Source organism: Lagenorhynchus albirostris, chromosome 12 (genome assembly GCF_949774975.1).
Source record: "Lagenorhynchus albirostris chromosome 12, mLagAlb1.1, whole genome shotgun sequence".
NCBI classification, from domain to species: Eukaryota; Metazoa; Chordata; class Mammalia; order Artiodactyla; family Delphinidae; genus Lagenorhynchus; species Lagenorhynchus albirostris.
Window position 1 is genome coordinate 11,674,474 of NC_083106.1, and position 13,244 is coordinate 11,687,717.

At 44.4% G+C, this 13,244-nt stretch overlaps 2 protein-coding genes and 1 long non-coding RNA gene across 4 annotated transcripts in view; 1 reads left to right on the plus strand and 2 right to left on the minus strand.

Annotated features, from left to right (window-relative positions):
- Positions 1 to 8,833, plus strand: part of TFB1M (transcription factor B1, mitochondrial) — a 60,042-nt gene extending 51,209 nt beyond the window's left edge. The window contains exons 6-8 of one of the 2 annotated variants that reach the window (XM_060167265.1): positions 3,188 to 3,315; positions 6,324 to 6,677; positions 8,759 to 8,833. In XM_060167265.1, coding sequence (XP_060023248.1) covers positions 3,188 to 3,315; positions 6,324 to 6,582 — 387 coding nt within the window. In that variant the 3' untranslated portion in view covers positions 6,583 to 6,677; positions 8,759 to 8,833. Of the gene's footprint in view, positions 1 to 3,187; positions 3,316 to 6,323; positions 6,678 to 7,147; positions 8,589 to 8,758 lie in introns of those variants that run through there. The other variant, XM_060167264.1, reaches the window with a different exon arrangement.
- Positions 1,682 to 5,772, minus strand: LOC132530236 (uncharacterized). The gene is made up of 2 exons (XR_009543741.1): positions 5,573 to 5,772; positions 1,682 to 2,054 (listed from the first exon to the last, which is right to left on the minus strand). It is a non-coding gene; the product is annotated as an uncharacterized LOC132530236 (long non-coding RNA).
- Positions 6,679 to 13,244, minus strand: part of TIAM2 (TIAM Rac1 associated GEF 2) — a 232,152-nt gene continuing 225,586 nt past the window's right edge. Inside the window, exons 23-28 of the mRNA XM_060167248.1 lie at positions 12,009 to 12,117; positions 11,348 to 11,406; positions 10,682 to 10,787; positions 9,678 to 9,765; positions 9,144 to 9,298; positions 6,679 to 7,790 (exon numbers count right to left, since the gene is read on the minus strand). Coding sequence (XP_060023231.1) covers positions 7,195 to 7,790; positions 9,144 to 9,298; positions 9,678 to 9,765; positions 10,682 to 10,787; positions 11,348 to 11,406; positions 12,009 to 12,117 — 1,113 coding nt within the window. The 3' untranslated portion in view covers positions 6,679 to 7,194. The remainder of the gene's footprint in view (positions 7,791 to 9,143; positions 9,299 to 9,677; positions 9,766 to 10,681; positions 10,788 to 11,347; positions 11,407 to 12,008; positions 12,118 to 13,244) is intronic.

Genomic DNA, 13,244 nt, shown 5'->3' on the forward strand with positions numbered 1-13,244 from the left:
GAAGACCCTTTCTTCGACAATGGCCAGTATTGTTTCTGTACCTTTTCATACGGTAGTTACTGAGCTCTTTGGCATATTATGATCATCTCAAAGTCAGAAACTGGGCTGCGCAGTCTTTGGTGTTCCCTGTACCATGTTGATTCAAGGTCTGAGTTAGCAGTATCTAATATTTAAGATTGAATAGCTTCTTACCCCAGTTCTCCTGTGAGCCCACAGTGCTGCTCTGAGCTCATAACCAGTCATGTCCTAGACATCCTGGCCTGGGACATGGGACACCCGCCCCCAGCCTGCCTGCAGCCAGGGCTGCTCATGCTGAGAAGCATTAACCGTAGCTTTGTGCAGCACTGACCTCATAGTGGATTGGAGAGGCAAATACTTACAGTCGCTATAAACCCTCTAATTTGACATCGTAGTAGGTCATTTTGGTATACTGATAGGCTGAGTTTGGAGAGGGGCTGGCAACATTTAAACTAGAATTTTTAAGTGCATCTAGTGCCTATGTACTGATCTCTTTTTTGTAATCAAACCGTTTAATGGACTTAAAACTCAAGGAAAAATAATGGTTGTAATTTTAAATAAGCATTCATTTATGAGTAAAAAGCATTTTTGTATGTTACCGTAGTTACCGAGCAGCTTTCCTGTGGTTCTAGAGAAAATGGGCTCTGTCATACAGAGTAACTCTGAGAAGTGCGTTTGGAGGCAGGAGTAGAAGACAGGGTGGTACAGGTTTCCCAGAGAAGCAGGACTTGTTACAGGAAGAGCCTTTTTGACGCCGAGTTTTATGTGGTCCTCCACTAAATAGTAACTATTTGATTGTGAGTGGAAATTTTCTTTTATCCAAAAGACACTAGTAGCCAACTTAACTGGGTATCAAAATTATAATCAAACTTTAGAAGTCTACTGCTACAGTGTACACGGGGTGCTGCTGTATTTATACGGGGTTTTAAAACTTTATTTAAATAAAAACATTAGACATTGCCTGTATTTGCAAACATCAACTGTATCTCAAAGGAATAAAATCAGGCAAATAAAGATGAGGCCAAAATGTTAAATTCAAAGAATCCGGAAGTGGCAGTTTCTGTACTGGAAGGAGAATGCATCTATCCCTGCTTTTGTGCCTTTGGTCTTAATAGTATTTGAACATTAGCGTTTTGATAATATTTCATGGGTTTAGGGTTGGGTAGGGTTTAATTTTATCTCATAATTTACTAAAAGATTATTTTCTCTGGAGACTGGCAGGCTGCTCACTGTGGAAGAATCCTGTCAGAACTGACTAACTTGGAAGGATTGGATTGAAAGGGTTGGAGGACCTGAGTCATAGAGGGCTGGTGGAACACGAGAGGTGGGACAGGAATGCCAGTGAACGCAGATGGTGGAAAGGGGTGGGGCGAAGTCAAGAGAATGGTCTAGAACAGTTGAGTTCACTTCTGTCTGTTTTCCCTTCCACAGAAGTGCTCTCACGTGAAGCATCTTTCATCCCTCCCTAGAGTGGTTCCCCAGCCCCATGTGCTCTCCAGGGGCTCTCCTCTCTGTACTGACCACAAACCTCTCTGGGACCCCTGGACCCTGTTCCATGGTGTTTTTGTGATGGTCCAAGGAAAGTCCTGGCCTTTTAACCAAAACACTTACTTTCCCACAGGAATTATTTGTTAGTGAACTTGGAGGAACACATAGAACACAATTTGAAAAACTATTAAAGTTTAATAAGAACATTGAGATGGTCACTCTCTGCAGTGGAATAACAGCTCTTCCACCAAAGGTGTATAATTGTCGCTAAAATAGTCTGAAGGCTGAGGGACATTTCGGGGAGCATTTTCAGGCGGAAAGTCCTCTCCATTGGCGGTTTTCACTCGACTGCTTAGAACATTCCCAGCATTTGCCAGCCTCAGTGACTGACGATGGGGCAGAGGTCTGGTGGGGCAGCTCGTGGTGAGGCAGCTCAGACCCCGCAGGAGAAACGCCACTCACACCTCTGGAAGCCCGTCCCGGTTGGCCATCTTTGGTCCGTCTCGTCCACTCGGTCTCACGTCACATGCCAGTATTTTCCCTCCAACCTAAAAACAAAAACAAAACAAAAACTTCCCCATCCTCATATATTACAGGCCCATTTTAAGGAATTTTGTAGCCACAAGGAGCTTTAGGAGTGAGTCCTCCCAAGAGAACATGATAACCCCTATGGAATTTGAAAATACAGAATTCCTTCTGAAAAGCAGTGGTACAACCCACACTTCATAAATTGCTGTACTTGCTTAGCCTTTGTAGAGTCTGTGTGATGTTCTGAGTAGCAGGTTTAGCAGTAATCCCTTAGCGACCAAAGCTTTTGTAAATTATGAATACACTTCCCATTTCCTAGACCGTGGTCTCTGTCAGGCTTTTGTGTGGGCGATAACTGCTTTGACTCCATTTCTCCGTTAGTCTTTACTTTCAGTATTTTTCTGTTGTTATTTTGAATAGATCCTTGTGAATCACCATGAGTCCATTTTTAGAATAGGGCAGGGTATAAATCTCTTATCAGATATGCCTGAAAAGTTTTATCTTCTGATAAAGAATTTCAGCCACCGGCTAGCAGCTTGACACTTAAACAGTAATATTTGTGGTGGTTTCCATTCTATTTGGATCCTGCCTGTGCCTCCTGGGGAATTTAAAGTCGCTACCAGAAAGTTATGTGGCCGTGCAGACGAGTATGAATTCAGTCCAGCTGATTAATCAGTGCCTCTGACACTCTGGGGAGTTTAGCGCTGAGTGGTCCCTGGGGGCCCATCTGCCGTGTCTCTCTGGTTTGAAGTCCAGCCTTATAGTCAGAACTGCAGCTGCAGCTTATCTTCTGCTCATTCAAAAGCTAAATAACATATTCTAATGCTATCTGTTATCTGCCTACTGACTTTAATGATTATTCGGATTGACCTTAAAAGGCCACTGTAAAGCTGCATTCTAAAATTAAGTGACTGTCAAGCACAGGCCTAGTGGATGTCATTATAGAACAGATGCAGCCAACCGTGAGCTCTCCGCGGCAGCTCAGATGCGAGCGTAGCATCTGACGTGCCTGGAGAGCATGAAACGGAAGTCCACGTAAAGGGCTGTTGGTGAAAACCATTGCTCTCGATGACCTGTTCTCCTGTGTTCTACGAAGCTAGATCGTTTAATATATTATGCCAGGCAGTAAGATGTTTGTTTTCTGACCATGAAGGTGGACTCGGGGGTGGTGCATTTCACCCCCCTGACCCGGCCGAGGATAGAGCAGCCATTCAAGCTGGTGGAGAGAGTCGTTCAGAATGCCTTTCAGTTCCGAAGGAAATACTGCCATCGAGGGCTTGGGTAAGAACGCTTTCTCTTCCTTTTCAGTAGCACTCTTTACCAACGCCTCAGTCACCTTCAAAGAGTAAGAACTTTGTTTTTATGATTGTTCAACGTGCCTGTAAACATTACTCTTAGTTCAGATCCTGTGATGAACAAACCTTGATGGCCACTGAGGAGCAAGCAAAATGTTGATTTAACCTGAGATGCCACCGAGAGGTTCTGTTTGGTTTGATCATTACAAACTAAAACTGACATCTCACAGTTTATAGTGAGCCTGTACTGGGGAGGTCATGACCCCTCACACTCAGGACTCAGGCCATCTGAACTGTTTTCAGTCTCGACACTTCTGGCACTAAATGTGTGGTGTTTTCCCCAACACCGACGAACTCCCTAACGCTCCAGACAGCACCTGGGCGTCCTACGACTTAATCTAGTCTGGTCATTCACTACCTGGCGTTAGCGCAGCGCCTCAGCTTATGGGCCCGGTGCCGCAAGGCTGTCCCCACTTCAGTCGCCAGTCGCGGGTTCCAGGTTGCCACTTGCATTTATAGCCATAAATTGGCAATTTCCACGATCCCGTTCATCTTCAGGTTGAGTAATTTGCTAGAATGGGTCACAGAACTCACTGTCATGTATCAATTTTAAAGGCTATAACTCAGGAACTACCAAATGGAAGGGAGGCACAGGGCATCACATGGGGAGCAGGGTGCACAGGGCATCACATGGGGAGCAGGGTGCACAGAGCTCCCGCGCCCTCTCAAGGTTTCTCACCCTCCCAGCACCTCAGCGCGTTCACCAACCCCGAAGCCCTCCGAACCCCATCATTTGGGGGTTTTATGGAAGCGCCATTCCCTAAGCAGGATTGATTAAATCATTGGCCTTTGGCAATGGAGCTCAGTTTTCCAGGAGTGGAGCTGAGAGAGGTCCATCCTTCAGTCACGTGTTGGTTCCTCTTGCCACTGCTCCCCGTCCTGAAGCTTTCCAGGGGCCACCAGGAGTCGCCGCATTAGCACAGAGCCCAGATGTGGTTGAAAGGGGCTTGTTACGAGTGACAAAACATGCTCCTGTCACCCCTGTCACTCAGGAAATTCCAAAGATTTTAGAAGCTCTGTCTCAAGAACCTGGGACAAAGACCAAATATATATTTCCTACCATCGCACGAGCTAGTGGGTTTTAATTGCTTTCTTTCCATCCAGTTGTTATACCTCTTGAAGCTTTTAAAGACGTACTTAGAAGAAGGAAGCAAATATAACTTCTGAGTCGCCAAGACAGTGGCTCGAAGTATCCACATGAGCGCATTTCCATTCGGCGGCGGCTCCTGTGTTCAGCCGTGGGCGCCGCTCTGGCCAGGCCCTGAGGCACGTCCGGAAGCCCAGACAGAGAGGGCGGCCTAAGAGTCTGCGGCCTGATGGCCCTGAAGTCACCGCAGCAACGTGTTACGTCCGGTGACAGCCTAGAAAGTGGGTAATTAGGCCCAACTGCAGTCTGTGTACGAAGGCAGGAAAGTGTATGTGTATTTTTAACAGACTTTCATCTAATATAGTCAACTTTAGCTGTTTAAGGGGGTTCAGCTTCAGCGGCCTGTACTTATTTTCTAAGAATAGCTCCATTTCAGTTCTCCCATTTGTGAAGGGGCCCTACAGCACATGAAACTACTTCAGGCACAGCTAGACAGCTGCATCCCGAGTCCACTGGAATCCACAAAGCACGCTCTTGAGGATGTGAGGCGGCTGATGGAAGAAACCTCACCCTGCCGTTTGCTGGCTCTAGTTAGTCCAGCGTTCATAGGTCAGCAGCGTTCCTGCTTCTCTAGCTGGGGACAGGGGTGCCACCGGCGATCCTCGTGCTAATTAGGATGAAGGCCCCCCCTGCTACGCTGCAGCACCCCACCCGGCCCCCGCCAGGATGCACGACTTGAAGTAAAACAAGCTGGATTCCACACAGGGTGTGACCCGTACAGTTGTACATGATAGCCCTGATTCGTGGAGGGAAAAAATTACAGAAAGTACATCCTACTTGTAGAAATCCTGGAATTGGCCTGAGCCCGGACTTGGCCCTAGTGTTTCCAAGACAACCCCCCAGCTAAGTGATGGGCCCCGTTTACTTCACATGCACAGACCCCTATGCAGATACGGACCAAATCTTGTGACCCACTTTGACCTTTTGGTGTCCTTCAGTCACACCACACCACAAATCAGTCCCAGATCATAGTTAGAAACTATGATCAGACCCCTGCTTGCCATGAAAGTGAACTCAGCGATCTCAGTCAGCTCACCCTGAGAATGTAGGGACACGCAGCTCCTGGTTGCGGGGACCATCAGCCTGTAAGAAAAAGTCAGTGTCCTCTCGCCACGATGTCTTCCGAGCCCTCTGAGACTTGAGAGAAGAAAATAAAATCCAGGTGTAGCTTTGCAATATTTCAGTCAGTCAGTCACTTGTACTATTCATTTTAAAACAATGATCTGATTTAGACGAAATTTAAAAGGTATACTTTGAATCAATTTTAAGATGCTTCAAACATCTTAAAGAGGAAAATAACTTTCTAGTTTCACATGAACTGTTTTCTAACTTTGCAAAGAAAGGTCATTCTTTTGGGATGAAGAGGTCCAAAGGCTGGTAAGTCCAAGTTACAGAGAATCAAAAGTGCACCAGAAATAATATGCAATTTTTATATTAAAATGTGAGGCACAGCAAACTTATGTTTCTTTAAGAATGCAACTGAGCATATGATAAAATTTACCTTCAAGATACACGTATTGATTGAGCTTTAGAAACTCCTTTCTCATGTGGACACACCGTGCAGGTCCGATTAGCTGTGCCTTCAGTGGTGGTTCGTACCTGTTGCCTGGTGGCGTAAGCAGAGTCCTCCACTGGCTCGGGGTCCTGCAGGGCTCTAGGGGGTGGAAGAAAAGCCTCTGCAAAGTTGTCAGTTGTCAGAACCATGCCGGTTTCAAATGAGGGTAGAAGGAAGCATGATGATGGGCAGAATTTTAAGTAGAATTCTCACATTTTTCTCTTCCTTTCAGAATGTTATTCCCTGAAGCCCAGCGATTAGAAAGCACTGGGAAACTGTTACAGTTGGCCGATGTGGACCCTACTCTTCGACCCACCCAGCTCTCTGTCTTACATTTTAAGAGCCTCTGTGATGCATACCGAAAAATGTGTGATGAAGACCCACACCTCTTTGCTTACAATTTCAGAGAAGAACTCAAGCAAAAGGGGATGGCAAGGAGAGTTACAGACTGTAGCTGCTACGTCAGGGGCTGGCAGCCGACTGGATGTTGATGTTCACAGAGTTGAACTTCTCCTATGTGTGCTCCCCAGGTGTGACTTATTCCCCTTTTACAGCTTGGTAAAGAGAATAAATATCGTCAAGTAAGGTACAGTACAAGCTTTCTTTTAATATATATACTGCATAGATATGACATGTTTAGTATAAACAGCATCTATTACAACCTTACAAAAATGAAATACCTGCACATTGTACCCCTAACCCACATGAGAATAATTTAAATACGCTTTAAATAAAGCAGAACCTAAGAGCTCAAAGAAAATGCCCAGAGGATTGGAAAAAATGATCTTTCAAAAGCTATTCATCACAACTTCCCCACCCTTTTCCACATAAATTAATTAGAACGCAGTTTCATTTTAAGGTTTCTAAGTCATTTTGATACCTGCTCAAAAGGGATACAAACTAAGTAATTTACAGATTCTGACCAGTTTAATCTAGTTTTCTGATCCACAATAAATTAAAATAACTTAAATCTTTACAACTATTTTGTGGGAAAAATGTATACTGCACAAAACCCAATAATGAATAGTTTTTCTGCAATTTCCATTTTACCCCCAGTTTAAAAGTGAAACCAGCAACTTAACCCATATCTGGATTGACCTGTATTATGCCTTTCCATGGCTCTCTGTTTCATAAAAACACTCCTCGTTGACAACCGACGTTAAGCTCTGGACGCTGAATTCTCGCTCGAGAACGGAGCTGAGATCAAGGTTGGCATTTTCCGATTGACTGTCCAGGGACTGGTGACGCATCTGCGCCTTCAGCAGAGTTCCCCTGTCCCTCTTGGTGCTGTTGGCTTTGCGTTTGATGGCGCAGAAGTGCCCCCGGACCAGCTTGGGCTGCCCGTCCTTGCCGGGCGGCTGCTGAGCCGGCCGGGCGTCCGGGTCCTCCGAGATCCTCAGTCTCTGGAACTGGATCTCGATGTCTGTGGTAGGGCTGCCCTGCTTCCCAGCCTGGTGGTCGTCCTCGTCGTCGTCGCTCAGAATGTCACTCTCTTTGATGAGACTGTCGGAGAAGTCGGCCAGGCCCTCGTGGGGGTGTTTCTGGGCGTCCTGTCTGCTCCCGGCCGGGGGGCAGCCGCTGCTCTGGGTGCCACTGCTCAGGCTGCCCTCATCCGAGTCCAGCGAGCTGCCCTTGCCCGGCTCCCCGGGCCACTCGCTGCTGGAGGAATTCTTAAGGACTTTTAAGGACCTGGATGAAGCTGCAGTGAGAAAAGCACATTTTCCCTTATGGTAGAGGAACCGATTCCACAGTGTGTTTGTTCATTTGTTCATTTCTGCCTTGTGGGTTATCAGATTTAACATCTTAATTAGAATTCCATCACCTCACTTCAATCCTGGGACTAAAAAAAATGTAGATACTGCAAATACGGACATTTTTTATTTATGTTTATTTGAAATTTTAAGTTGGAATTTGGCATTTTTTAGAGGACCAATTACCAGAGCTTATTACTGAGAACAATAAGCTATAAACTATCATAAGGGCTAGGCTTCTTATTACCAATGAATAAATTTAAAAGTTAGTTTTACAGCTAATGAATAAATTAGCTCTTGCTAATGAATAAATTTAAAACTCAGTTGCTAATAAAATCTAGGTTCCTTTCTTTCACTAAAGTACTTTGTAGTTTGAGAACTAAGATTACACCACCATATTTCTCTGCCCACCTTCTCACCGGTTCATTTCCCTTGCTCAATTAAAAGTACAAAAATGCTTTTTCTCTCTCATGAGAACTGTCTCTGCCGGAATTTTTAGCCAACTTTGAGATTTAACATGAATATTGAATCGTGTGTGTGTGTGTGTGCGTATAATTCCTTTCTCTTGGGTAGAAGGGAAAGGGGGAGCTCAGTTGTGTTTCTGCAGACAACAGTGTATTTTTAATGGCTGTAGCTTATTTTGCCAGTAGAGGAAAAAATATATGGTAAATTTGAGGAGGTCAAACTGTGACCAAAAAGAAGAGATACACTTTGTAAGACTAAAAACTAGATCAGTGATATTAACAAAATAGTTAACATAGAAAGAAGGTTCTAAAAATTTAAGCTGACATTTTGAAAACGGGCAGAAAGTTGAAGAACAGCATGATTTGGAATGTTTACCTGTGGGCTTATTAAGAATGAGTATTAGCGAGCATTAGGTTTCTTGACCTTAATTCACTGAGTGTTGACCTTCTAGAGGCCTTGCACTGTTGTGAGCACCGGGAATGCGGCAATGAGCACAACAAAGTCCCTTGACTCCTGTACATCTCAGTGGAAGAAAGACAGAAGACGGTAAGTGCAGACTGTGTCAGCAGGTGAAAGACGAAGGATTTGGATTGGGGGTGCTTATGTTTTATAAAAGGAGGTCTGGGACCGAGCATGTTTAGGCTTCTTAAAAGGAAATAAAATTGCTGCTACATTCTCATGTCACCCTGTATATCGGGTGTGTGGTGTAGAGCTTACGAAGCTACTGCTGATGAGTTACAAAGCGATGACCTGCTGCTCTCTCCTGAAAGCATACATCCTTGCAGAGGAGCTCGTCATGTTTTCCTGAATAAACCCAAGGCTAGCAGAGTTCTTACCTAATTTGGCTGAGACAGGAACGCGGTTCTTGAGGGGTACCAGGCGATCTTTACATGTTTTCTCCAGAGGTAATTCACACTTTATGTGACGCCTGAAGTTCTCCCTCAGAATAGATCGAATCACCTTGACAATGTTGGTTTTGCTTTCGTTGTCACTGGCGGGGAAAGAGAAGACATGTTGTAGTGTCTGCTGTCTCGTCCTGCTTCCGTTCCACGCCTCCTGGCCCTCCCGTGGCACGTGACTGCTCTCAGCACAGACTGACAGCGAGTCACCCAGCCTCTGTGTGCCTCGGTCTCTCGTCATTTACAAAAGGAGCGAGAATTGATCGCTTTTGAACTTCCTTCAAGCACTAAGATTTGGATGTATATTTAATCAATGTGTATTCTCCTAGAGCCGCAGTTGCCAGTTTGGAGAGGGTGGGTGTGATCCTGAAGTCATCAACATTTAGGAGGGCACTAAAAATAAACCCACTTTTAAGAGAACATAATTCTGTCTTATGCCCGTTGGCTTTAATTTCTGGAAGTCAGTAATACCTGCAGCACAACTGAAAGATGGTTTCTGGCCGTCCTTCTATTTCTGACTTGGTGTGGATCAGCTCCCATAAGGAATTATTTTCTGTCCCTGTGTAAAAAGAAACAAGGGGCCGCAAATTTGCCAAAGATGCTGTGGTAAAGGACACTTGTGAAGCTTAAAAACCACAATTTTAGTAACTTTTTAAAATATTCCCCATCCTGACTCTCATCATTTTCTGGTGTGGCTCCTCCTATGTATGACTTTCACAAATAGTTACAAGAAGTTAAATACGTTGTAGTTACTTTGTACACTTCCTGCTAAGGTTTCCCATCCGTCTCGGTGCTTTCGCCCTACCCTGGATTCCATCTCTGGGAAAGAGGTTAAATGGATCCCATTTTTCAACCCCGTTCCTTAGAAGGAACGGTAGGATGTGCTCAGGCTCTTGAGGTAAAGGAGGCCAGCCCCAAACTCAGTCATGGTCCAGGAAACATGAGCCCTTCCAACGAAAACTGAACAGGGGCCCAGCCGTCACTGCGGGCCTCAGCCTGTTGGTCCTTTGCTTAACCAGAGGTACTGTCACCAGGACAGGGTTATTCTGAAAGGATCTCTGAACATTTTCCACAGTGGAAATTTTTTTTTATATCACCTGTAATAAAGCTTAATCTTAAGAAATTTTCTGGTGTATCAAAATTTGTAAAAATTTAAATTTGTGGACCTTTGTTTCTTTAACAAATTTTAGAGATAGATATTATCCCTAAAGTTATTAAAATAGAAATATTAGGATATTAGAAAAATGTTGAAAACCATCGACAGTGAAAATAAGGAAGCAATAGAGAGAGGTATTTGGCAAAGAAAAGCCATCCACTGGCATTTACTTTCTCCAATCTCTCTTGTCCTCATTTTCCTTGCCTATAAGATAAAATACCAAAAATTATTCCCAGGTTCTTTGCTACTTTTTCATTCCACAGTTTAAAAATTCCCTTAAAATGTTTTTTCTGGCACTTGTACGACACACAACAATTACCTGCTGTATTCCCCAGTCTGACTTGAAGCGCGGATATGGGGATCAACCAGCGAAACTTAAACGGATCCAGGTCAGCAGAGTTGTGTGCCGGCCGGGAGTTCGACGGCTGCAGCGTGAGAGCCCACCAAGAACAGTGTTAAAGCAAGCTCGCTCCTGCGGGCATGTGCGCGCACGACAGAAGCTGTGAGCTCACCCTGGTGCAGACCTGCCACCGTGTGGGGCTCAGGATGCAAAAGGGAATCAGGTCAGGTGTGCTCTCAGGGATTGGGGACAGGGCAGAGTCATGTTTTGGGAAGCAGAAAGTTCTAGATCTTTAAGCAAAAATGACAAGCAAGCTTTCCATGACCCCATGTTACCTCTAAAAAAAAAAAAACCCAAAATTACACAGACTCAGGTGTATGGAGAAAACGTGGACCATTTTTAGGGATAGAAAAGCTGGTTTTCTCTGTAGGGCCCAGCATGGGTATTTGTCTACATCTTCTTTTAAAACAGACGTCTTTGGTGGGGAGGATAAGAAACACCTTGAGTATCTGATTTAGTTAGTTACCTCCGGAATAAGTCGCATCACTCAGTGAGGCCTTAATCCTTAGCAGGCTTCCCAGTTCAACAATAGGAAGGTAACAGGCATGAAAAGATAGCTTTAATTAAAATTAATTCATGTCTTACCAATTTCTTTTTCAGTTTGCAGTTTTCTTTATAAACCAATATGACGGCTCTCTTAAAAACTAAAGAAAGGAAAAAAGAAACGACTTTCATTATTTAATACACACTTTCCCAAGGTTGAACTGTAGCTGAATATTTTAATAGAACAAAGCTCTACAAGATCCCATGATGCTGACATGAGTGAATAAGTGGTACTTCCTTCTGTTCATATTTGAATTATGCAGAGGTACCTGCTAATTTAAGAGCCATTATCTGAAGGAGATCCTGGCATTTTGTTTTCTGAATTCCTGTTTTGTTTTATTGAACGCTGAGGACATGTGTGTTCGTCTCAGTGAGCATGCACGGTCTATACCCACTCTCCCAGCTGTCCGGGAGAATTAAGACATTCTGAAGTGCAGCAAACTACTAAGATAGCAGGTTTCAAAATAGCCTCGGGGAGATGTGTTCCCGTAACACGTGGTGAGATCCACTAAGCCAAGCAGAAGGGAGGAGATGAGTATGTAGGGCAAGAGTTCTAAAGAGTTGGAAGCTGTCCATGTTAAGTCAAAGCCATTAGAGCAATGATTCTAAGTCCTTCTGGAAATCACGAGTTAGCTGGGTTTAGCAGGTTCTTCATTCTTGACAGCCTCTTTTAAGTTTACATTCTTTTGAATGGAGTACTGACCGAATACTGTGAGCTCGAGGTCCTTTCTGGCTTTTCCTAGAGACAGAAATGGATTCAACCAGGACACTGTAGAGTGCATCAGAAGTTCCCCCATTGAAAGTTCTGTGACCTAAATGGCAAAAACAGGAGATCAAGAAGACGTGGAAACCCTGGGGGGAGGCTGTCTCATATGAGAGAGGGATCACACATATATGGTCACAGAAGTACGTTCACTTTGATTTTTATGGTTCCTGTAAACATGGGGCCTTAAATAGTGGCGATTTTGAAAATATGAGCTAAGCATCAAACTGTTTGAAAAATAACATAAACGTGAAGGCATTTTGCTCCAATGCACACATTGTTTGTGGGTGAGACACGCCTCCTGCCCTGTGGGATGGCATTCCTTCCACCCCAGTGTCAAGGTTCATCCCAAGTGCCTTTGTTAACATTTCATCCAAGACCTAGTACACTCACCACCTCTAATCCCAAAAGCACACTAGGCCTGCAGAGGTACCAACGTTGAAACTGATTGTAATAAAAAAAAAAAACTACAGCTGTTTTCTGTTCTTGTCTTTTTCTATTTAAATTATATTACTTCTTATATGTAGGCTTTTTAAAACTCAAAATTCTAAATTTAGTAATCCAGTCAGAGAAGAAAAATAGAGAAATTGTGACGTTCCACTTAAACTACTTTTGTAAGTAAGGAGGTAGCACCGATATTTGAGGTTAGAAAAGAAAAAAACAAAGAAAAGCTCTTTTTTTTTTTTTTTTGCGGTTTGCAGGCCTCTCCCGTTGCGGAGCACAGGCTCCGGACGTGCAGGCTCAGCGGCCACGGCTCACGTGCCCAGCCACTCCACGGCATATGGGATCTTCCCGGACTGGGGCACGAACCCGTGTCCCCTGCATCAGCAGGCGGGATCTTCCCGGACCGGGGCACGAACCTGTGTCCCCTGCATAAGCAGGCCGACTCTCAACCACTGCGCCACCAGGGAAGCCCAAGAGAAAAGCTCTTAATTCTCTCCGCATGCTGACTGCCACTGCCTTTATCCATCCTACCCCCACCAGCCCCAGCGCTCCATTTATGTTCTAGCCTCTGGGATCTGTCTTAACCTCACACTCCACAGGAAAGGAGGAAGAGGTACAGATACGAGCTCAGTGATATTTCTTCTTTTTTTTAATATGATATTAACAGGACATAAGGTTATATTTTTAAACCCATGTAATCAATTTTATGTTACATTTATACCTAAGTGGTGA